This window comes from Lytechinus variegatus, chromosome 1, assembly GCF_018143015.1.
Source record: "Lytechinus variegatus isolate NC3 chromosome 1, Lvar_3.0, whole genome shotgun sequence".
Taxonomy (NCBI): Eukaryota; Metazoa; Echinodermata; class Echinoidea; order Temnopleuroida; family Toxopneustidae; genus Lytechinus; species Lytechinus variegatus.
In genome coordinates, this window is record NC_054740.1 from 12506616 (window position 1) to 12534135 (window position 27520).

The 27520-nt window shown below is 35.3% G+C and overlaps 1 protein-coding gene across 1 annotated transcript in view; it reads right to left on the reverse strand.

Moving 5' to 3' along the window:
• Positions 1–14404: 14404 nt before the first annotated feature.
• The window catches only part of LOC121431035 (elongation factor 1-alpha 2-like), a 48553-nt gene continuing 35437 nt past the window's right edge, over positions 14405–27520 (reverse strand). Inside the window, exons 6-7 of the mRNA XM_041628536.1 lie at positions 17542–17798; positions 14405–14945 (exon numbers count right to left, since the gene is read on the reverse strand). Of these exons, the coding sequence (XP_041484470.1) occupies positions 14586–14945; positions 17542–17798 (617 nt within the window). The 3' untranslated portion in view covers positions 14405–14585. The remainder of the gene's footprint in view (positions 14946–17541; positions 17799–27520) is intronic.

The window sequence follows — 27520 nt, forward strand, 5'->3', positions numbered from 1 at the left end:
CAAGAAGTATTGATGGAATGGGAGCATTATTGGAGGCCAGATGGGATGAGCTTAGCTCGGCCTTGATCCATCTTAACATAGACAGACATTGTATAGATTTTATAATCATTTGTATATTGTAAATTATCACCCTCTTTGATACTGCTAAATGATTTTTGTATGTTACTTTCTACTTTGTAGTTTTACCAGTTCAGCCACTCCATCATCTCACATTAACAGGTCTATCACTTTCTATTTGTTTGTTTTTGCATATTCTGCAAATCTGTTTGCCCCTTATTCATTATCTGTTTTAGAAAGAAATCATGACAGATAAAACTTAATGCAACACAATGATTTAGGATACTTTCCTCATTTCTACATAATCACCGTTGCCATATGATATTTACATGTACATTAACATAATTTAGTTCTGCTCTACAGTGCAAGTTTGTGAGGTTTTTTTGGTAGATAAGAGCATGCCCAATTACAGACCTAAGGTCTGTTTTATGAAGACTACTGTATGGTAATTTTGCCATCATTGTGACTAACATGGAAAACTTGATCGTAGATGGCTGCTGAGCTCTGGTACCATGGTACTTGCCATGGCCAATGTACTTATGGAAGTTATTTAGTTATGACAACTATTTAATGTGCAACGAGGTTTCACACATGCCTATATGTCTTGGTTTTTAATTTTCTGAGATTAGCATGTTTCTGTCATGAGGGTCGATTGGCAGTACATGCAATTTTCAAAGAAAAACAATTTAGAAGTGTGAATTTGATTCCGCTTTGGTTGGAAGTACATGAAGGTGGCCCCAGTTGTAAGCTTGCTGGTAAAGCACTCTGCATTATATGTATGAGCCAATCAGCCTCTCTCGCCTTACACTTAAATAATTTTTTTGTGTTATGTATGCACATTGGTCTTAATAGCATATAGCTAATCAGTATTATAGGATTCGGGCATTGAATTTTGTATGTTTAATTCAGGAATACGTGAAGATTTAAAGAAATCTTAGGAATTACCTGGGGAGCATTTCATCAACATTTTTGTCTGATTATGATTGGCTGAGAGGCTATGTTACCATGGTAACTGTCAGACAAGTCCTTTCATGAAAAACTCCCCAGGTCCCCATCTTAAAAAGAAATGTAACTATGGAAATTAATCTAGATGCATGTCATTCATAAAAGGAAATGCACGTATATACAATGTCCTTTGGGAACAGATGAACACACACTAATATGGATACATGACTTCAAACAAGAGTACAGTATTATATGAGTATATTGGCGTTCCAGGCTTTCCATAGTTTTGACCAATCAGACCAATGTCGCCCCTTTGTGAGATGGGGCCCAGAGGGATGTTTCACAAAGATTTAAATATGACTAAGAGTTGCACTTAAATACCAATTTGCATATGGTATTAAAGGCTTGACAGCATTGGTCAGATCGTGTCGTGAGGATGCGCACTACTGCGTGCCTATCAATAAAATCTCGCGTTGCATATCATGTCCGCGTCGTAATTTAAGTGCGACTTCAGTTATACTTAAATCTTTGTGAAACACCCCCCCCTGATGTTTATAGCAATCGTTCAGTATTGATAAACCTGTGTAGCAGCCAGAGAATTTGAAACATAAATATGCATTGCGACTGATATCATCGATAATTACAACCAACTTTTTCCGTTTGTTAGATATTATGCCATGCCATCAGTACAAAATGGCATGATATATATAGGCAAAATAATTTTGTTACAGTTTGCTTTACCAGACATGATTTTGCAAAGAAGTTATATTAATGATTGACACAATGAATACTCCTGATTTTTGTTAGTTCTGGCAAAGTGACACTGAAATGATGGATAAGATAAAAAGATATGGTGTAGGATTAAGTTATGTTGTAGGAAGTAGGTAGTTGTACATAGCTTAATTTATGTAACATTTGAAAGAAAATTATGTGTGGTGACTAATTGTCAAAATGCAGAATAAATCATGAACAGGATATGAAGATTATGTTGATATATTCCAATCACATGCTTAAGTAATATGCAATTTATCGTACTAATCTGAATAAAGCTTATCCTTTTTATTTGAGAAGGAATTGAGCAAATGCTTTGAAGTGAAAGGGATAGGATTTATATGCATGTGATGTATCTTGAATGATCTTTTCTTTTATAGTGACTGACATTTGTTTGGGAATGGTCAAAATCAACTTTCCCTGATATAATATAAGTTGTGAATGACATCACAAAGAAATGAAGAATATTCCTGTAATGATATATAATATTAATATTGATAATAGTACATGAGATTTAAATAGCACTTTCCATCTTGATTAGATGCCCAAGACGCTACAGAGCAGAACAACAAAAACTATTTACATATAATACATGTCTGAAGAATACGTCAATGTCTATCAAAAAGCACTCTTATACAGGTATGTTTTCAGGTTCTCCTTGAAAGTATATATACCGAAGCGAAGGTATATATGCCGATTGTTCAACTTGATGGTAAGGAAATCAAATTTTTTTCAAATATAAAATGGAGTAGCCTGGATACCCAAATATGGAATAAGATGTTCTCCTTATTATTGGTCACTTACGCCTCATGCTTCCGTAATAACTGCTTGTTGGAATAGTAAAAACTATATTACTGGTAGCATGGCAATACTTCAACTGGCTTGTAGAGTGAGGGAGGATGTACAACTAACAGTTGAACGATGGCCGCTGGTAAATTTTGCTGGACCCTAAGAAGTTCGAGATAATTTTTTTTAGAAATTAGTGAGAGATTATTTCTTTTTATAGAAATTAGTGAAGATTATTCTTTTTAATATCTGAATATTTAAAAAAAATTTAAGACTGACAAAAAGTGTTCATTCATTATTATGGATCTTTTGTCGATGAATATGCTCAGATGCTGTTGTGGTTTGTCTGCATTATCCATGGTTTAAAACCCTGCATTAAATAGGTTGAATGATGTAATGTCTCATTCACATTTTTCATGCAGTTTTTGAAAACAGGCTTTCAAAATCACAATGGAAATAGTTCCGACTGCCCCCATTAAAGTATTATCTAACATATCAGGATTGGTCTACATTTGATAAGTTATACAATGATAAGTCATTATTTCTCGTTCTTACAATACTCGGATTGCATCTTAAATATCTGCCTGAAGTTTGCACAGATTCTTCATTTCATTCACGGTACTCAAATATTCTTAATGTTTCCTTAGATATGCAAGAATAAATATTAAGTACAGTTCAGTATGATTATGCTGCTCCCCCAACAATACCCACATAAAACCCCTTTGTTTTATAAGATACTTAGGTACATCCCATTTGTATTATTATTTTTTTTGCAAGTTTTACTACATGTATTTTTTAATACTCACCAGTAATTTGATTTATGTGATTCTTATATTTTGTTTGCCTATTTAAATCATTTCTTCCAAAAAAATATATAAGAATAATGTTTTCATCATGTGTCATTTGTGTAGTGAAGGATTTCTGATGATAAGTATAAGGGTGACTGAGTGCTATTGACTGTGATGACGATGATGTTGTGATATCAGGATTACAGGTATACATATATGGTGATACGTGGAATGTTTTAATGAAGATGATATTGGTGATGATAATGATGAAGACGATGATGAAGACAATGATGATAATGGTGAGTATGACGATGATATTGGTGATGATAATGATGGTGATGATGATGATGATTGTGATGGTGATGAAGATTTTGATGATGGCGACGATGATGATGATAGATGATGATGATTGGTTGATGATGATTATGACAGATGATGTTGATATCATGATGCCCAAAAATACCTTACCTATCGAGCCTCAATATCATCTTGTTGATTATTTGAGCAGTTTGATACATAACTGTTCAAGAGGTAAACTTGTTAATTTGGACAATATAGCCAAAGTTTACCGAATTTGGTCAAATCTGTTGACATGTGATGTAATTAATTATTATCAAAGGGTAAGCCTATCATTCTATATCGATTAAAACCAACATGGAGGTGCCGTGGCCGAGTGGTCTAAAGGCCACCGCACACCTTTACGACTGTTCATGATCCGATTTTGGAACAAATCGCATTTTGCTCATTTTCTAAAAATGTGAATGGAACATATCATTTTATTTGAGGTTTAAATCAATTGAAAGAATACTAATATAAGCATTTTTAAAGATTGCAAGCCTTTATTTTGGAGCAAAGGCCAAATTCTAAGAAGGATGATGGCATAGTCACAGATTTGATGATGTAGAACATAACACAGTAAAATATTCGTAAGGTGTGCGGTCGCCTTAAGGCGCTTGACTACGTGGAAAGTCCGTGGTTCGATCCCTGGCCGCGGCTCCTATGCCTGTGAGCAAGGCAATTAATCGACAATGCTCTTTTATCCTGCATTTTTGGTAACTAGGTGTGTACTTGTTTAAAAAATTCATATGAATAAAGCATCGGGTGGACTTAGAGACCGGGGAGATCTGGTGCGTTTTTGTGGAGGAAGAATCCTTTTAACTTTTTAAAAATATCTTGTCAAGCTAGGTCATAATCCTAAGATATTTACTAAAGATACCCTATTATTATGCTGTATCGTGTTATGATTTTTTTAAAGTTAATTTTGGAGTAACATAATGGGACGCCCAATGGGACACAAGAATTCAAACGTGCTGGCAGAAAAAAGGTGAAATGAATATGCCAGCCATTACGTCTAACAGTTCAAACCTGTATGTTATCAAGATTTTTTTTCTTCACAAGTTTGCACACTTACTAAGCTACTTTCTAGCATAATAGAGGATCAACCAATTATATGTAGTATACTTGATATTTTTATCTACTAGGAACGACTAAAAGGTATTAAAGAAGCGGGTAAAAGTGATTTTAACTTACTTATAGAGTTGTGTAATGGCTGATATCTGTTGTGAGCTGTGCCTAGACATAAGATATATCTTCCTTTTTTGTTTTACTTATGTAACCGGTTTGCTGACTGACTTAATAATTTCAAGTTATAACGTGTTCCAATTCTACGCGGTTTCCCCTACATTATTATGTCCGAATCGTATTGACAGGATTGATAACAATGCATGGTTGTATTTTTAGACCCTTTAATCGGCAGTTATAAAAGCAATTCGCAAATAAAAATCTTCCCAAAATGGGATCTTAAACGTAATTTCCAGTCGGTCAAATAAAATGGTCAAAATGTCATGTAGCGTCAGTGAGAGTAGCTATATATATATATATATATATATATATATATATATATATATATATATATACACACACACACATACATACTATAAAAACGTTATTGACGAAAACAAAGCGTCAAGTATGCATCCCATTATCCTCATTAGCATGAAGTTTTTCATTCGTTATGCAAGTCTTTTTTTAAATTTCCATTCAGCTGCAAGTGTTGTAACAACTATTCATCTCCTAACCATGCTTTCATAACCTGCAGCTTACCGAACGGTTGAATTACTTTTCAATTCTTAAAAGAGTACACAAAAATCGAGAAAACTTGTGTCATGTAAGTCGACGTCCTTGAATGTTTTTTTCCGAATGTCTATTAAACTCAACGTGTTCAAGAGCGTCGTCATGGGGGAGGGGGCATCCCCTTTGATTTTTTTCAAGTTGTTGGAAGGGGGATAAAAACTACAAAGACGGAAATAAGGAGGAAGGAATATTTTAAAAGGACACTTTTTATATTTTTTTTTCAAATTTATCGTTTACCTCATATAATACTTAGGGGAAAAATGACGTCAACTTTAGGTAGACTTTTATTGCAAACCCCCTAAAAATATTGCATGCCTTAAAACTTCATTATAAACCCCTTTCTTTTTTACATGCTAGTTGGTTTCTCATGTACATTTGCGTTATCCACGTCGGGGGGGGGGGGGCATGAAGAACCGTCGCCTACTCCAATGACCACTGTCAATTGCAATTCATTGTTATGACAAAGGGTATTTATGACTGACGGTCAATTTTACTAGTGGATATTCTTCGGCTATAATCATTTCATTTTTACATTCATATTGAATGGACGCAAAATACTACTGCAAATATATAATCACAATTCATCATCATGTTTGTTTTTATTGCCGTAACTGCGTGAAAATTCTAAATGGTAAAATAAATTTGATAACCAGTTGGTACGTTAAATTTTAAAATAGCCCTTAATATTATGATACAGTACAGAACAAATTAATACATAGCTGTTGATACAAGTATCACAAGGCAAACATAGTGCAATAAGAATGGGAAATATTGATGAATCCTTTAGATATTTTAATGCATTCCAGTGGGTTGCTTTTCTCATTTCTGTATGTTGTATTTCCCTTTAAATTGTAAATTTCGTCGAAGTGGAAACAGAATAAATGTATTCAATTCCATTTATTAAGACTACCGTGTGTTCTCCTATTTGTAATACAGCATGTTTTTTTCAAATATGTAATTGGGTAACTTCTTGTGCAAAAGGATCTGCATACTCATTCCAAAGACTGGCAATCAGTACTAATACCTCGGTCATATTTGCTCTACGGTGGCCGTACGGCGAGTCGAGTCGAAAAAGACGTTTTAACATTTTTTTTTGTACCGGCCGAGCGTTTCCGTTTTACACCCTGGCGAAGGCATTTTCCGGAAAAGTAGCCAAAAAGCGACTAGTGAAGAGTCTACACACGTCGCTGGTTGCATGCAGCGTGCGACCACAGGCGAGTCCACCACCGCATGCAATTTGCACAGTTACTGATCAGAGCACAGAGTTCCTCGGCACTTCATGTACAGAGAGAGCGGCAGTCAGGAGTGAAATCCGAACATGCTTTTGCAGTCGCGTTGTTTATGATAGTTTTTTTTTTCTAAAAATAAATTATTAACTAAATGAATAGAATGACAGACAAAATCAAAATAAACAGATACTTATATTAATGGAAAGACAAATTGAAGTTTGATGGATTGGTAGTACACTTATAAGCTGCCGAAAGATAGATATAGAAGACTGATAAATAGAGACAAGACAGACAGATAGATATAGATAGAAATAGAGAGAGGGAGAGAGGTGGATAGATAGATAGAAAGAGAGAGAAAGAGGGAGAGATGGATGGATAGATAGATAAATAGAGAGAGGGGGAGAGACAGAGATATATAGAGGGAGAGGGGGAGAGAGAGAGAAGGATAGATAGAGAGAGAGAAAGACAGACAGATGGATGGATAGATAGAAATAGATAGATGAGAGATAGATGATGTTAGATAGATAAAGAGGGAGAGCCAAAGAATATTAACAAATTAACAGATAGATAAGTTAAAAAAATAGATAAATAGATAGATAGACTAGTAAGAGAAAGACAGACAGATGGATAGATAGAGAGAGAGATATTAAATAGATAACTAAAGAATATGAGAGAGACAGAGAAGATTATTAACAAATTAACAGATAGGTAGATACTCTAGTTAAAAAATAGATAGAGAGAAATAGAGAAAGACAGACAGATGGATAGATAGATGGATAGAGAGATAGATAGAGAATTTGAGAGATAGATAGATGTCAGATAGATCAAGAATGAGAGAGAAGAGCGACAAATTAACAGATAGATACTGTAGTTACATAGGTAGGTAGAGAGAGAGAAAAAGAGAAAGACAGACAGATGGATGGATAGATAGAGAGAGATAGAGAATTTCAATTTGAGATAGATAGATGTTAGATAAAGAATGAGAGAGACAGAGAAGATTATTAGATAGATAGATACTGCAGTTACATAGATAGATAGAGATAGAATTTGAGAGATAGATATATAGACAGATAGAGAGAAAAACAGACCAAGGAGCTATGGACAGACATCAGCAAATCGGCAAGGCAAATGATCAAGGTAAACATTCGTATTGAACCTGGAAAGTATAAGCTCAGCTCATAGAGATGTATATTATTGACACTAGAGGGCGGACTTCATCAAATTGCTGTGATTCCATGTTCGGGGCTGCCGCCATCTTAAAGAGGGCAAGAGCGCGGATTTATAACACACGGCTCTATGGGAGAATATCACATATTTCACTTTTTTACATTATATTTTCAATTTAATGCTGTATGCAACGTTAAAATCACAAGGCAAAACATTTTTATGTTAAAATATATGATAACCATGCATATTTTATAAAGGAGATGGACTGAACATCCAGAAAACGGGGGGAAAATAGGTTGCTGTACGTGCATTACCTATGATGTAGATCAGGGCTTGGTCTGAAGTTTCCCCTCCTTTCAGTTAATTTTGAGGAAATCAAAGTAGAAATCATATGGTGAATCACTGATAATCCCATTAAATATAATATTGGAGACTATGCGACGTTATAGCTATATTTAACACCACGGGTGTTAAATCTAGCAGCCCAATCAATAAAGGACCTCACTGGTGTTGGAGTTACACTGCCACTGGTGTTAAGATTACCAACATTAAGGATGTTAAAATATATCAACACCAGTCTTGGTGTTCGATTTGAACACGAGTCGGAGAATGTTATGAAGTTGACAACATTTGGTGTTCATTTGACACCCTCGAACACCTGCAGAAACGAACATTTAAACGAAAGTTTAAATCACCCATTGGTGTAAAATAAAAAAATACCAACACCACTTACACCAGCTTTGGTGTTGTTTCACGGTTCGGATTCACAACATTTGGTGTCCGATTTCAAGTTCTTCAACACCTGCAGCCTGACGGTGTAACTTAACACTAGGGTATTTTTTTTAAATACCCCAACAACAGACAGTGTTGAGTTACTCCAGTGAAGTGTAACTTCAACAATAATTTTTGTTAAAATATTTCTATCCAACACCTGTCACGGTGTTGTTTCAACACTTCTGAGTATTTGGTGTTTATTTTACACTCTAAGTGTTGTTTCAATACAGTATATTGCTTGAACACTGAGTGTCAAATGAGCACCAAATCAAGAGAACATATGAACACTCTAAAGTGTTAAGTTGACCTTATCTGACACCCTTGTCACGGTATATGATGGCTAATATATTGAATCAGTCGGCCTCGTCGTTTTCCCCCGTTTTCTGGATGTTCAGTCCATCTCCTTTATAAAATATGCATGGTTATCATATATTTTAACATAAAAATGTTTTGCCTTGTGATTTTAACGTTGCATACAGCATTAAATTGAAAATATAGTGTAAAAAAGTGAAATATGTGATATTCTCCCATAGAGCCGTGTGTTATAAATCCGTGCTCTTGCCCTCTTTAAGATGGCGGCTGCGCAATACATGGAATCACAGCCGCATTACGCGCGCGTCAATGCGAGCGATTACTCTAGTGTCAATATATACATCTCTATGGCTCAGCTGCATTTGCAAGTACGGTAATGTTCTGCGGATAACTTCGGTGCGGACTTTGGATCGCGCGCCCAGCTGATAATGTAAACAAACGTAGACGTAGACTCTTCACTAGTCGCTTTTTGGCTACTTTTCCAGAAAATGCCTTCGCCAGGGTGTAAAACGGAAACGCGCGTACCGGCCAACAATTCCTGGGGGCCGTTTCATAAAGCTGTTCGTAAGTTAAGAACGACTTTAAGAACGACTGGTGATCCTTTATTGTGGTAACGGCATATTCATTAGCGATGGTTACGCGCGTAAGAAAGGATCACCAGTCGTTCTTAAAGTCGCTCTTAACTTACGAACAGCTTTATGAAACACCCACCTGCTCCCTTAAATCATGGTTGGCGGCGCACCAACCATACCAACAGTTGCACGCTTTGCTCATTCTCATGAGGACGACAAGAACACATTATCGTCGAGTTTGGGTGGTCCCTTAGGACAAACACTTGCCCGAGAAAGCCGTGTACTGTGAAACCTATACTACACTATCTTCACAAAATAATGAAGCCCATTAAGCCTTAACCTAGAAAAACCATACAATAATCGTAGTTGGACTAATTTTGATAGACATATTACTTTCATTTTTAGAATGAAAACTGAAATTTTATTGTACAAAAAACCAACTACACCCGATTTTTTTTAAAGAAAAAATTGAGACTCATTATGATCCCCAATATTATATTTATGAACTTCCATATGAGTTTTAATAGAAAATTTTGATCCGGATTTGAAAAAGAGCAAATATATTTTTTATGGGGTGGGTGTCCGCTTTTGCTTGGAATCGCCAATATGCTAAGGGGAAAGGTAAATAAAAAAAAAAACAAAGAAAAAGCCCAAACAGCTAATACGGCAGCTAAAAGAAATTAATTTTGGAACCGCTTACTGTATATCGGGCTGTATATCCCAATTGGAGGGTTTTTTGCATAGTGTAGATACGTAAGTAATGTATTATTCGCTCTTGTGTCAGTGGCGTTTTCCCCTCTTAACATGCACATGAATCTGAAAGGAAATTCCCATATATGGATTTATGCATGAATGAGTGCTCTTCTCATTTTTATTGAATGACATCATTACGAAATGAAGAATGTGCCATATACTTGCAAACCCTGTTTATCGAAGTTTAGTACTTACGGGACAAGTCCACCCCAACAAAAGTTGATATGAATAAAAAGAGAAACATCCAACAAGAATAACACTGAAAATTTGATCAAAATCGGATGTAAAATAAGAAAGTTGTGACATTTTTAAGTTTCGCTTAATAAAAAAAGTTATACGCACATCCTGGTCAATATGCAAATGAGGGAATGATGACGTCACTCACTCACTATTTCTTTTGTATTGTCTTATTTGAAATATGAAAAAATCTAAATTTTTCCTCATTCTCCTGTGAAATGAACTTTTCTTCCTCCCTGAACATGTGGAAAAACCATTGTTATATCCTTTTATTGTTCAGTCAAGTTGGTTATTTTCTTAAATAGATTTTACGGCTATTAACCCTTTTATTTATTATAGGGCAAATTTGATCAGATTTTCTTCTGCAATTTGGTCAACACTGGTCAACAAAGTTAATGTCTCTAAAATTCATTTACAAATGAATTAATTATATCAATGTCCTTCTTTTAATTCCTGATGCTAAATGACAAGTGACACGACACAAATGAACTTATTATGTGCAGATTTTTTTAGCTCCTGATGATGCCTCTAATATAATATATATATATATATATATATATGTATATATATATATACATATATATATATATATATATATATATATATATATACATATCAAGGCTCTGAATCGTTATTGCCTTTAATTAAAATGATTATATTTTACACATTGTGTTTTACATTTCTTTTTAAAAAGACACAATCTAACATACACGTATCAATATTGTTATTTATTTGAATGAAACTAAATATTATATTGAATAATCAGTGAACATGCACATATAACTTTTGAAACACATCACAAGAATTCCATAAGCTATATACAAATGCAGTGTACTTTCTAAAATTTTTATCAATTATTTCAATGCATAAATAACTACTGGGCCCATCATAAACGAATTTAAACCTATAATAAACCCATAAAAAAACCCATGGAAGCCATACAACATCTTATCTTTTTCTTTTTTACAATTAACATCTATTTTTTCTCTCTCTCTTGCTCTTTTGTATTCTTTATAATTTCTCTATCTCTCTCTGATTTTCTCACTGTCTCTCACATTCATTTTCCCCACTGTCTCTTTCATTTTTCTCATATGCTCTGCCTCTCTCATTCATTTTCCCACTGTCTGTCTGTCTGTCTCTCCGACATTCATTTTCCCTGTGTGGGTCTCTTTCCGTATTTTTCCCTCTGTCCACTAGCGTACCTAAGGGGGGGGGGCAGACTGCCCCCTCAAGTGGCCCCCTCCATTAAACTTGAAGACCTTTTTTTTTGCTTGTCATTTTTTTATTTCTTGTGGGAAATGTCCTTTATTATTTTTATCACAATGACTGCCTCTTGACTGCTTACTGGATACACCGTGTTCTACTAAATTTTCCCATTTTATAGTTAGATTTTTTATTTCACTCTGTAATGATTATTGAAGTTCTTCCTCATACAGTTCAACCCAAGATGCTTAACTTAATTGAACCTCCTATATATATTAAAAGAGAAGTCTGCTGTGAATCACAAATTGTTTGAATATATTTCATCAATAAACTGCTTGGCTTTCAGTGTGAATAGGTAGTCTAGTTGCATGTTCATACAAGAAATGCCCCCCCCCACACACAAAACCCCACACATTGAGAAAGAAAAATTACTCCTATACCCCCTGTTCTGCCACGGATACTTGCTGCTATTATTGTATAATTCAAACAATAATAATAAAACAAATCACTGAGTTGCGCAACTATACACAACAAAAAAAGTAAGTCCCCCTAAATCAAACTGCTGTAACTTTTGAACCGAATAATTTTGAGATATGATATTTCATGGGTGGTTCTATACACTTATTAAGCAACTCCTGGGGAAAAATGAGATTGATCGGTTGAGTCATGCATGAGTAATTAAAGATTGAATTAAAAATGACCATTTTTGAAAGTCACAAGAGTCGTTTTTCAGATTGTGCAAATACAAAGTTGGGCAAAAATTGTTTTTAGGTGAACTTTATAGTGTTATGCTGTTTTACTATCCATCATTTAACCATTTCAGACCAAATTTTGATATCGTATGTTCATGGTTGAGTGAGCACGATGTATTGCAGGGGCCGCAGAAGCGGGGAGGGGGGGGGCTGGGGGGCTTCAGCCCCCCTCTTTTTTCAATAAGCAAGCACAAAAATGTAATACGATTGTGATTTTTGGCATGGTCAGCCCCCCCCCCCCCACTTTGAAAACTGCTCTGCGGCCCCTGTATTGTGACGTGTCTTCATAGGGTTTTGGGGGTATTATCTTTTACAGTTTGTTAGATCATGTTAAAATTTGAAAATGTTGATGGCTCCCCCGACTATAGGCCCCTCCCCCATTCAAAATTCTGGATCCACCACTGATCTGTCCATACATTCAACTGATCCTGAGAAATTGTTAGGAAAAGAATACATTTATGCAGTATAAAGAGTATTCATTCCTAAATTTTCGAATTTGCTCGCTCAACCATGAAATGGCTAAAGTTCGGAAAGTGTTTGGTCATAGAAATGATGGATGATAAAAACAACAGCAATTAAAGACACCTTTCAAACCAAATTTTGCCCCCAATATTCACTTTATTACCCTTTAAAATGAGTCTGTGTCATCGAAAATACCAATTTTCCCACTTTGATGCGTGCTCACTCATCCATAAACAAACAAATCGATTTCATTTTTGCACAGAATTCTGCCCATAGGTTGATAAACATTACTGCCAAACGACATTGCTAAAGACAGTCTTGAAAAAAAGTTCCACCATATTGAATAAGGGGTTTACGTATGCTTAAACATATGCACCCATAATGTACACAAGTCTATGAGAGAGGAAGTCAAAATTTTAACAAATATGAAATGAGGGTTTGTTTCATGGACGGTTTTTGTTACTTCTGCCAACAGTTATTTCATGAAACTTCGCACATGGCTTCAGAGTAACACTATCCAAAATGTGCACACACCAAAATAACCATTCGATTCGGTAGAGAGTGGGGCCGAGGCCTTGAAATTTCTTCTCATTTGCATAATTTTCGAATATTGTGTGCTCACTGATGCATTAAACATCGGGATTTTCATGAAAATCAAATCAAATGAAATGCGCAAGGAGTTGTGTGACAGATATCCATAGTTACACATTGCACTTTTTCCAATAACGTAAAAAAGAGCTAATCACATTCCACATGTTCATTCAAGCGTAAATGTTTAAGTTGACATCTTTGAATCATTGAAGCATGTTAATTGGTCATGGACATAACAAAAAAGTTGAGAAAAGATCATTTTCAGTTAGAAAAATGAAGCAATACTTGCCTACGATATTTGAAAATCGCATTTTTGTTTCCAATAAATGTTCATTGAACCGTGAAACGGTGAATATTGTTGGAGATAGTCTTCCCCAAAATAACTGTCATCATATTCTAGCATTTTTTATTGAAAAAATGTGTAAAAATCCAATTATAGCAAATTTGGACTTGAGTTTATTCAACCGTGAAATTTAGCTTAAAAAGTTGTATCGTCTTTTAGAAAGTACCCTTTCCAAGCCTTCTGACTAGTTTTCATGATGAGAATGTGGAATTAGTTCCAATACAATGGAATCAAAGTCGTGATATTTTGCTTGTGACTTTTGAAAAGTTACATTTTTGCCTTCTGACGGTGCTCACTGAAGCATGACGTAAGATACATCCACAACATTTACTCATAGGGTAGCTTATAGAATTACCTACACGCTCATGTAAAAATATATCAAAAACTCGCATTGGTTCGGAAATTATTGATGTTTGTTTAGGGGGGGACTTACTTTTTTTGTTGTGTATATTTTGTGAAAAAGCGAAAGTTTAAAATGTTATAACTTTCTTATTTTACATCCGGCTTAGACGAAATTTTTTTTTTTTTAAATTTTTCTCTCTTGATTCAAATGAACATTTTTCTGGAGTGAACTTGACTTTTAATGCAATTATGATGTTTCTTGATTACTGTTGAGCGATTGAACCCCGGGATTGACCTTCTTGGTAAAGCGCATACCCCCACCTTGGCATTCCGTAGAACATGTACATGATGTAGAATGCATCGGGCTATTACTTCTTCTTGCCAGTAGCCTTCTGAGCAGACTTGGTCACCTTGCCTGTCGATTCTTTCTTCTCGACAGCCTTCACCACACCTACAGCAACGGTCTGCTTCATGTCGCGTACAGCAAACCGACCAAGAGGAGCATATTCCACGAAGCTCTCGACCACCATCGGCTTTTGAGGAACCATTGTAACAATGGCTGCGTCACCGGACTTCACAGACTTTGGGTTTAGCTCGATAACCTTGCCTGATCGACGGTCGATCTTCTCTAGGAGTACTTGAAACTTGCAGGCAATGTGAGCAGTGTGGCAATCCAAAACCGGGGCATAGCCAGAATGAATCTGTCCAGGATGGTTCATGATGATTACCTGTAAAATGGAAATAATATCGGTAAAATAATATTAGAATATAGGCCTACAGTGCGCCCAAGAAAAGAGGAAACCGGGGGAGTGTTTCATCAACATTTTCGTCCGACAAGTTGTCAGATCTGACATCTTTCCTTAATTTTGATTGACTGAGAGTCACTGTTTCTAAGGCAACTGTCGGATAAAAAGCCCCGGGATTCCCATGTCCGTTTTCTTCAAAGCCAAATTACGATCGCTTATTTACATCATCATATAATTCAATTATGAGACGAAAAGTTCACGGATTCACGTGCAAGTAAAGTTTGAAATTTTAATGTCAAAATCAGGTTGCGCAGAAAAATTGGACATGATTGGTTCGTGATAGACAACCGTGATCATTCGATGATTGGCTCATTAGCATTTTTTTTTGTATTCTTCGTTAAGTTCCTTTCACTGATCCCTGAAATGAGAGTGGATTCAGAGTCACACGTGAGTTTCTGTGCAAATAGTTTCTGATATGACTTAATATTTATTGCTTTTAAACTGCCATGCGGGGACGATTTGCTAAACTTCGGGTATCATATCAAAGATGAGATTCCACTTTTACCATAAGTATCAAATTTATACTGAAAACATACTTAATGATTGTGAAATATATTTCTAAAGAGGGTATCCTTTTAGGTCTAAATTTTAAGAAAATTTCAGCTCGCGCTTTGCGCTCGCAATTATTATTTTTACATAATTTTTAGTGTAAATTGTCAGGCACGTGAAATTGAAAGTGACGACTTTTTGGGGGTGGGGTTGTCAAATTTTTGTTAACAATATGTCCCCCTTGAAAATCTTGTATCTGCCCCTGCGTTGGATATAGAGGATATAGATGAGTACTGTTCGTCGGACGTCAGTAATCGGTACTGATTTATTCTGTCGGGTAAAGGCCTAACATTCCTTTGGTTATTCTGATGTACCTGATTCCTTCGTCCGCCTATCTAACTTTTCCAATTTCAATGCCCTCAACCTTCTGACATTCCTGCCAGTGAATGAGTGATTTCCCCGTATCTAGTTTCACGTTCGTATTTATTTTTTTATGAGTGAATGCATGCATTTATTTTTGTCTTTAATGTGTATATGGAAATAAAACAATGCAAATCAATACATGAATACAACTGATTTCAATGTCAAATACCTATTTTATAACGTCTCCAAATGAGCAGGCTTAGGAACATAATTAATGTGAACACCTTCAAAGAGGAATAAAAGAAGTATTATAATATAAACATTGCAATTACCACTCGATAAGAAAAATCAGTATCGATTACGATCGAACACATTTCATTTCTAGAATGATATACAAAGAAATAATAATTTTGACAATAAAGTGCAATTGCCCGATAGCAAATATCAGTAGTAGCAAGATCCCAACTGTTTTATTGGGCATCCCCTGCTACACATCCAAACGTGTATGGGGGGGGGGGGGCTGCTGCAAAATGCAGGGCAACGAGGAATCGAGATGCCCAAATATCCTCGTGTATTGGTCAATGGATGACCGAATGTATATAGTTTCTGCAAGTTTCATATGTAAAAAGGCTAATTGAAAAAAATGTTCATTCGCTCGCTTCGCTCGCGCGAAAATTAAAAACTGTGAAGTTGATTTTGGGGTAATGATTATCAGCCCCCCTGAAAAATTGTGCCTATACGTCCATGCAAACTACCCCCCCCCCTCCACCTTGCTCATTGTTGTCGCTTGCCCCCCCCCCCTGACGAAATACGCCAGGTACGCCACTGGTATTAGACCCAACACATTCAAAGGCCGTCTGGTGAGAAAGTGATACAAATAACAAGAGATAACGGTTCTGACGTGCTTGCCCTAGATTATATCTTCATCATTTTTTTCTTACTTGTTCTGGAATTAATTTTGTACTTGTATACAGGCCCCTGGGAATGTTTTTTTTTTAACAGGGGGTGCTGGTTGAAATTTCTCCAGCAAAAAAAAGGGGGGGGGGGTTCAGTACAAATGAAGGTCCTTTAGACGACGAGAAGTTCGTCAAACATATCCCCCCAAATGGATTTCGGTATAAATTTGAGCTGATTTTGATTACATTTCTGCTATTTAGCATACCTGCCATATTTACATTTCCAGGGGGTGCTGCCTTTAGGGAATAATACACACAGCACCCCCGCTTCCCAGTGCCATGCTTGTTATTTACATTTGGTCTATACATATTTCATTCAATTTTTGTTCCGAAGTATGTTTTCGTTAGTAAACTATTTTTTATTGAATAAGTTGTGCCGAAATATTTTTGGGCATGATGATGCTATTGATAGGATTGTGATGAAGCTGATTATCAATTTCACCATATTTCTTATCAAGTTTTCTCGATATCATCCACACTGGCAGAAAGTAGATGAGGGGTGTTGGGGCCGAATTTGAGAAAAAGCCAGAAAACATAGGGGAATAGGAAGGAAAATTTCTGAAATATACATATATCAATATCTGAATATTTATGGCCACTCTATCACAACTTGAAAAAAAGGTTTCGCGCTCGCAGTTTGTTTGAATTTTAGCCCGATACGCCATTTGGTACTAGAACTGTTGGGGCTCATCACGACATGCTACTGATACCTGTGCCTTAAATTCCGATGCTTCCTTTGGAGGGTCGTTCTTGCTGTCTCCGCAGACATTACCCCTCTTGATATCCTTTACTGAGACGTTCTTGACATTGAAACCAACGTTGTCACCTGGCAAAGCCTCTTGTAGTGATTCATGGTGCATCTCAACAGACTTCACTTCAGTAGTGATATTGGGTGGGGCAAAAGTAACAACAATACCAGGTTTCAACTTTCCTGTCTCAACACGACCGACTGGAACAGTTCCAATACCTGGATATCAGAAGACAACATAATGAATGAATTATAATGGTTGAATCTGCAATAACACTAGCCTTGATCAGTACGTGGCCGGGATGCGGAATTATTTTTCCCCGAAGAGTTCCGGACTCAAATATGAATATTCAAGACTTGCGTCTTCGGAATAAGAGTACACATGTGCGTGTTATGGAAGCTTAAAAGTGTCTCCCAGATGTTCAGATAATAATTTTGCTATGTCTACATCTAGCAAAAAAAAATGACCACATGACGAGATCTTGGATCTCGTCGTGTCTACATCCTGTGAGAGAAATGATCAGATGATATGATCTTGGATCTCGTCGTGTTTACATCCTGTGGAGAAGATGATCAGATGACAAGATCTTGGATCCATTATCATGTCATCTGATTTTCTCTTCTAAAAGATGTAGACATGTCAAGTAACGAGATCATGACATCTGATCATCTCTCCCACGAGATCAAAGATCTTGTCATCCGTGGATCCTAGTTGGATCCATGTGTCATCTTATCATCTCTTTCAAGGATCGTAGACATGAAGAGATGATTATCTGAGCATCTGGGTGGCACTTTTAGGCTTTCATCGCGTGGACTTGATCTTTACCAAATTGTGGTCGTTCCCGTTTCATGCCATAAATAAATCAGCAAATTGCCAATACCCTTATGCCTTATATACAGTGCGTCCCAGAATAAACGAAACCGAGATTTAGCGATCATTTATCATAACTTAATTATAAATAGAATAGACAAATGACCTACCAATTTAAAGCTTAGAATCTCCTCTTTCATCTGATATTACTTAGGTTATTTCTTATTCACGCATGAGTGAGCAAAAACAATTTGAAGAAAGGATACCAAAAACTCATTTGGCGGGGGTTATCTGGGTTTCAAAAAGAAAACCACATTTCTGAAAAGTTCAATATCTGCTCTTTAATTTGGTACCAAAATTACAAAAAATGGTCAAAAAATAAAAAAGTTCTGTTCATTTAAAATAAGGCTTGTATTTCCATAATTTCATGAGATAAACGTGTTTTCACCGGTTTCCCACAGAAGCTTTCGCATGGTGAACAAAAGATTTAATGCATGGCTGATCGTCAACAAAACAGAGTGTCGAGAGAGTTTGAAAGCCATCCTGGAGAACCTCTTCATTTTATGAAATTATTGAAATTCAAGCCTTATTTCAAATGACCAGAACTTTGTTATTTCGTGACCATTTTTTGTAATTTAGGTATCAAATTAAAGAGGAGATATTGAACTTTTCAAAAATGTGGTTTTCTTTTTGAAACCCAGATACCCCCCGCCAAATGAGTTTTTGATATCCTTTCTTCAAATTACATTTGCTCACTCATGCGTGAATGAGAAATAATCTAAGTAATATCAGATGAAAGAGGAGATTCTAAGCTTTAAATTGGTAGGTCATTTGTTTATTTTATTTATGATTAAGTAATGATAAATGATCGCTAAATCTCGGTTTCGTTTTTTCTGGGACGCACTGTATAATAGAATAGAGTAGTAATCATGGCAATACATGATTGGCAGCCAGTGGCTGAAATATTCATATTTACAAAATATAAGAACATTTAAGATAGTATACAGAATTTTTTAAATGGATTCAATACATAATAGATTAAATTACACAAAGATTTTCATTATGACGGATCTAATTACATAAAGGAGTTCTAAGTGTAGGTGAAATTATAAACCGCAATAAATTGAATATTGCATTAATAGGCAGGAAGAATGCATAATGAAATCAACTGGTAAAACAAAAGAAAATCATATTCAGGAAGTCAACAAAAATCCAATTACAGATCAAGTATTAGATGATTCATTACTGATTAATGATTGCGGCTGTAAGGTGTTGCATTGTATCAAATAAGTAAAAAGCAATCGATGGAATGATAGATGCAAAGGAAATGCAATGACCATTAGTTATTACAAACGTAGAAATGTATTTGGGTTTTTTAACAGAGCAAAGGAAATCAGACTATGAAAATTACAGGCAATCAGAAAGAAAGAGAGATTGGCAAAAAAGTGTATATTTGATTAAGAAATTTGCATAAAAAAGTAAACGTGAGTATGGTCGAGCGAGCGAACTACTGTAATCAAGGTTATTTTTGCCATTTAACAGATCGACGAAGTAGGGGAGTGGACTGTTGTGGAATCTTTTCGATTTGCATTGGAATTGTTCATAGATGAGACTTTGACGGAGTTGTTTGGTGCCAATTCGAATAGCAAAATCTATAGACTTAAAGGTCAAGTCCACCCTAGGAAAATGCTGACTTGAATATATACATAAAAATCAAACTATCATGGTGCTGAAAATTTCATCCAAATTGGATGCTCAATAAGAAAGTTATGACATTTTAAAGTTTCGCTTATTTTTCACAAAACAGTGATATGCACAACTAGGTGAGTCGGTCGATGATGTCAATCACTCACTATTTCTTTTGTTTTTTACAATATTTCATTTTTATAGATTTGACAATAAGATTTGATTTGATTTTGAATTGATTTATTGTTTTCTTCTGCATCCATAACATTCGTATAATACATTTTTCATTACATAATAAACATAATATGTTAGCATTTTTGGCATGAATTATAAATAAAGAGTACTAAAAAGATCATTCCAGACAAAAATGATTAACTATATGATATTCACAATTTGCAGGAGAAGGATTGTCATCATAAGCAGATTGCTTGAAAAAAAATGACAATCCCAAACTTATACTAATTGAATTAATTAATACATTTTATTAAGCAGAATGGGCATATATTTTCAAATAGCTGAGGGTGACGGTGATATGATGATGATGATGATGAAGGCCATGGAGATGATGATGGTCATGATGAAGATATTGGTCATGTTGGTAATGACTAAATCGAAGGAGGAATAAATTCACGATAAAAAGGATACGACACAAAAATTTTACTTCAAGTATTCTGATACAGGCCTCGAAATAGGATTTTTTTTTGGTGGGGGGGGCAAGGCCACTTTTTTGAGGGGCACTTTTTCACTAAAGCCAGGCAGCAGAGGGCACCAAGGCCATACAGAGGGGCACCAAACGCCACTTTTTAAGGGGCATGTAATAAATTATTTGTAGGTGTTACAGTTTCGCGGCGTGGGGGGGGGGCTTTCCATAGTCGATGTTATACATCAGATTCATTACCAAACCACATTATTTACTTAAGAAAAAATGAACTTCAATAGTCTGACAACACTCACTGTATAAGGTTTTAAAAGAAAGTTTCATTATTCTTCAGAATCACTTCAGGACAGGATAACATATCATTGCATTGCTTTGAGTCTTGAATTTGACATCCAACATGTAACATGTCATGAAAATTAATTTCACCTAATTCTTTATCCAAATTACCTCATGGCATGCCAAGTAGGCCTGGGAAGAATACCCTTTTTGCCATTTGATTGTTCGCCAGAGGAAACAATCGATTAGTTCGATTAATCGAGATTCCTGGAATATCAGAAATCACGCACTCAAAAATTGACCTACTTCCATGACCTACCGGTAGCTGGGCTTACTGATATGATGGGAGTGGAACTTGGAATAAATGCATTGTACAGCGCGTCCCAAAAAAAATGTCCCTCTGATATGCGGCTAAATAACTTCCAAAAATAAAAATTATTCTCAATGAAATGTATAGATATAGGAAGCCCATCTCTTGTTCTAACTTCTATAAAAATTTCATTGGTCTCGCTTCAGTGGTTTTGAATACACAGCCTATTATGTAACAGTGGTGCTTTTCAGCCCATTCCAAGTTTGCATGCATGCAGCACTGCTCTGTGTTCTGCATTTTCTTGCATATCAACCCCCTTTGACCATTCTGACCAAGGAGATATTAACTCTATCTCCTTGTTCTGACCAAGGAATTCCCTGATCTGACCAGGAAAATCTCCATGATCTAACCAAGCTCGTTCAGAAGGGCGAAAACAGTATTTGACAGTACATTTCATGTTTGATAAACGGGAGATGCACAATGATTGAGACAACAGGTCATGTCTGTTTCATGCATAATTCCAACAATACTGCATCTTTGGTTTAATATATTTTTTTTTGTTAGTAAGCTACTGAGGTCAAGTTTGATAATTCAATGTAACTTTTTAAAAGAAAAAGTCAAAATTTTCTTTGGTAAAAATCCTTTGCGCAAAGGGTGATTAACTTGTGGATTCCCCTTTTTTCAGCTTATTTTACCCATCCATCATTCACATTTTCTTTAAAATTGGTGCACTGATTCCCCTTATCAATCATCAAACAAACTTAATTTTTATGTTTCTTGTCCTTCTGAACATGCTCAAGTTTATGATTTAATGAGCCTGGATATGATTAGGGAAATATCCCTGCTAAGATCCTGGATGTAAGAATGGGGGTTAACATGCCATAGACAAATGAAGAAATGCATCAATACTGCAAACTTGGAATGGGCTAAAATGCACCACTGTTACGTAACAGAGTGTGTATTCAAAACCGCTGAAGCGCGACCAATGAAATTTTCATAGAAGTTAGATCATGAAATGAGCTTTCTACTCATGAACATTTATTTGAGAATCCTTCCACATTTTAGAATTAATCCAGTCCTATGACAGAGGGACATTTTTTTGGGACGCGCTGTATACAAGGAACATGTACTTGTACTACTGTTTTTTGTCATTTATCCCACCCTCTATACACACAATGAACGAATAGCAAAGGAGTTGTACTGTGTAATTTTATCCCGCCCTCTCTGCACACAATGAACGAATAGCAAAGGAGTTTGAGAATTGTGCGTGACCGCTATGGTGCATGGATGTTAGGCCTGGGACGATTGTCATTTTTACCATTCAATTATTTCCTGAAAAAATAATCGAATGATTCGATTGTTCGTCGGGAATCAGGTCTTTAAGTCACAATAGTTGACCTACTTTATGGTGATCCCCCCCACCCCATGAAGAAATCTCCATCAAAGTCACATGTTTAGAATAAATGAAAGTAGGACCTTTTCCCCCTTCTCCATGATATTTATATCAAAAGAAACTACATGAAATGAGATTAAAACTTTCAGTTTATTGTTCCAATGAAAATCCTTCCTAAATCCATGCTGGTACTCTGGTATTATGCACGCATCCCTCCACACCCCTGCATATGAATGAATCAGCCCAGATCAGCCGAGTCCAAAGTCCAAAGCCCAAAGATGTAAACAACTCATTCATGAACTATTCTTTGAGACTGACCCCATGTGGAGCATTTCTTGAACAATTACATCCCTTGCCCACACCATGTCCCCGCCCCCACTTGTGGCACTGCCCACGATTCTACACATTTTCAAAAGGTATTTCAAAAAAATATTTTGCAAAATATTTAATTTTGAATACCTTTTAAAATTACGATTTTTTATCATTGAAACTACATGTATAACTGGGTCTATTTTTGGAGACTAGTCGAGAAAGTACCGGTGAAGACGGGCGCATGTTGGAATGTAGTTTTCATTGTGTGAGGGGGATAGAAAAAAGGTTGCATTATTGTTTTGAAACATGAAAGGAATTCTCCGGCTCCCACCCTTATCTTTCTCTCTCCCTCACACACACACAGATGGGGGAGGGGTCAATTTATTTCTGAAGTCATGGCCTCTCCTGATAACGGAACCACGTGCCTACTTCTTTGTTTCCCCAAAAATTTCATTGGCTATCCGAAGGTCCAATCAGCTCAAGTGAGCTTGGTTGTGTGTTTTCCTATTGTTTTGTGCACGCAGACAATGAACTCATTTTGTGTATCGAGGGCAAGGTTGGGTGGGATTAAAAAAAATTCGGAGCGCTTTCATGTTGGTGTGTAACTGTGAATGTGACACAACACACAATCATTGATAATTTTTGAAAAATTATCTCGGTAACATAATTTTTAAACCTGTATGAAGTGTCATCATTGTTTTCTTGTCATTTTGTTATTATTACTTGGGTATTCGAGTTCTCCCAATGTCATAATCGGGATCTGCCGAACATTCGATTAGTGTAAATTTTGCTGATCGATTGGTGATTGGCGGCATGCCAATCGAACCATTCGATCAATCTATGTTTACTCCCAGGTTTACGATTTAACGTTTGCCTTAAATGAATGAAGAGACGAACATTGTTTAACAGGCTCTGGTAGAGAGTTCCACAAATCTGGACCATGGTGTCTTATGGATCTCTGCGCAATAAGCAATTTGGGGTTAATTAAATGGAAATTTGAAGAGTTACGGGTAGGGTATGAATGAATAGATGTATTCAGAGTATAAAAAATGTGGAATGAAGGTGGGAGCATGTTATTTACGTACTTAAACATAAGTAGTAAGCTTTGAAGAGTATTTATATCAAATACTGTTAGAGTCTTTAGTTTATGGAATAATGGATTTGTGTGTGATAAATATTGGGAATCAGTACAGATTCGAATTGCTTTTTTCTGTAGTAAGTATATTGTATTAATTTTAGTTTTTGCACATGTTGCCCAAACTATGTTGCAATACGATATATAAGGCAATATTAATTAATTGTATAGTATGACAAGAGTTGTATGTGGAATTATGTTCTTCGTTTTGTAAAGTATACCAACGTTTCTAGAAATACTAGTAGTTATTCAACGTACATGTTCATTCCAATTTAAATTTTCATCAATTGTGACACCTAAAAACTTTGTTTCTCTTTTTCTCTTGAGAGGAATATTGTCTATGTTTATATCATAAGGAAATTCGTTACCATGTAAGTGTGTATGCTTGAAATATATAAAGTTTGTTTTATCTATATTGAGTGAAAGCTTATTACACTTAAACCACAAAGATAGTTTTGGTAATTCACGGTTAATTATATCTACTAAAGTTTCTAAGCTATTATGTGAACAAAAAATATTGGTGTCATCTGCAAATAATACATATGATAATAAAGGTGTTACAGAAGTCAAATCATTGATATATATTAAAAAGAGCAGGGGGCCTAGGATTGATCCTTGTGGAACTCCGCATTGTATTAACTGAAAATCAGAAGGAACATTATTGTGAATTACATATTGTTTTCTATTGGACAAATAACTCTTAAACCAAGATAGTGTAATTCCGCGAATTCCATAATTTTCAAGTTTTTAAAGTAATATCTGGTGGTCGAGAGTGTCAAAGGCTTTGCTTAAGTCCATGAATACGCCTATTATTTGTTCTTTATTTGCCATTGCATTTGTAATTTTATCGTATATTTGTATTAACGCCTGATCAGTCGAATGTCCTTTCCTGAATCCATATTGGTTAGAATTTAGAAAATGAAAAGTATCTAGAAACTTATGAAGTCTATTGTAAATAATCTTCTCTAATATTTTGGAAATGCTGGGAAGAATAGATATAGGCCTGTAATTTGTTATTTCATGCGGGTTGTCTTTTTTAAAAACAGGATTTACCTTTGCAATTTTTAGGGAATCAGGACATATTCCAGTGCTAATTGACAGATTAAAAATATGACACAAAGGAGAGGCAATATAGTGTATGATCTGCTTAAGAAGGGAAGTACTAATTCTATCAATTCCCTGTGATTTGCTTGATTTGAGATTTTTTGTTATTTCAATTAATTCCTGAACATTTGTTGGATTAAAGAATAAAGAAGAGTTAATGGGTGTGGGAAGAAATTTTCCAAACTTTTCATCAGTTCTGTCAAGTTTGTTTGCCAAAGAGGGTCCTAAGTTAACAAAAAAGGAATGAAAGGTATCTGCTACATCTTCTGAATTTATCGCAAGATTATGAGCTGTGAAATTATCTTTGGGTAATATTTTGGGTTTCTTGCCAATCAAATCATTTATAATCTCCCATGTTGCTTTCATGTTTGATTTGACTTTGTAAAGCTTCTCGGAATAATATAATTTGCGAGAAGCTCGAATTGTATTAGTTAGTCTATTTCTATAAGTTTTGTATTTATTTTTGTTTTGAATAGAAGGGTTCTTTAAAAATGCCTTGTAAAGTTTATTTCGGGTACGTATGGATCTTAAAATTGCTTTAGAAATCCATGGCATTTTTGCCTTCTTTCTTTTGACCTGTGATATCAGGGGAAAATTCTTCTCGTAAAATATCTGCAATTTATTGTTAAAATTTGTGTATGCAATGTTTGGATTAGACTCATGAAATACATCCAACCATTCTTCAATTGCAAGATCCCTTTTAAACGATTCAATGTTATTTTGAGATTCTTGTCTATACCTTGTCGATTTGAGTATATTTTCTTTTGGAATATCATTATCGCAAAATGAAAAACCGGCAAATGATCTGATATATCAGATATTAACAATCCGCTGGTAATATCTCTGTTTAATATATTTAAAAAAATGTCGATAAGTGTTGATGAAAGGCTATCAATTCTAGTCGGTTTATCTATATGGGGATGATAGCCAAATGAATGCATTGTGTGTAGGAATAAATCGTGTTCATTATTTTGGGATAACAGGTTGATGTTAAAATCACCCATTAAATATATTTGTTTCTCTTCCTTTTCACAAAATAAATTTACTTTATCATGAGGGGGTCTATAAATCAATCCAATAATTATATTTTTGCTTTTTGGCTTCGTGATTTCTATGAATACAGTTTCACTCTGTTTTAATGATATTTCTTTCCTTACTTTGAATTGTAAATGTTCACTGATGAGATTATAGTTTTGCAAACTGAATATGTTAGGTGAAGTATTGTGAAGCCATGTTTCAGTGACACCAATAATGGAAAATTGGAAATTGTTTAAAGTGAAAAGTAATGATTCCAATGACTCAAAATTTTTGTTCAGACTTCGAGCATTAATATGAAGCAAACTGAATTTATGTTCCATGTCTCTAAATCTAGAAGTAAATCTTAAGTTGAGTAATAGTTATTATCAGATGATATATTGTTTGTATTGAAAATAGAAAAAATGTCTATGTCATTACTCAGGAGGAATATTAAATATTACCAAAAACTTCAGAATATTGTTATGACATGTGATTTGTATGTAAAGTTTCTGTGTCGTGACAGCAAGATGGTGGTAGTAATGGTAATGAGATGAAGAGAGGATGAAGTTTAAAAAAACTAATAATGGATGAATGTAAAATCGAATTTGCTGTTGGTGATTATGATGATGATGATGAAAATGATGACAATGATGGCAATGATGATGGAGTTGATGATTGGAGAATTTAAATCCTACAACCGGAATCTGATGAATATTCATAATCTAAATGTAATGAACACTCTTATTTCTGAGTGTCTCAGCCATGATTCGTAGCACACAACGAAAGGATTTGGAAAAAATACGCTCTCCCATACTTCGGATTAAAAAAAAATTGTTCTTGCCTAAAGAGGGATTATCCAAAGCTAAAAGAGAACATATTAATAAGGAACAACGGCAGAAATATTCAAGCAAATAAGAAGATTTGGAAATAAATTTTGACCAGATAATTCGAAAGTTATGGCAAAGATAAGGAAAAGGTTAGGAGGAAGTCTGGTGCTTAGCAAGAAGTATTACCATCATATTTATCATTTTATGCCATTTTGGCGCAAGTCTCCTTTTTAACCCCAGACAAAATCATTCTATGTTCGCTCAAGCATGAACGAAACTAAACTTTTTTAATGGCATTTGAAAGATAAGACTTCAGAGCACCTATTAACACCAAAATATAGAGATCATATAATTTTTAACGAAAATTATATAGACTTTTAAGATCGTTCCCGTTTTTTTTTTTTTTATACGC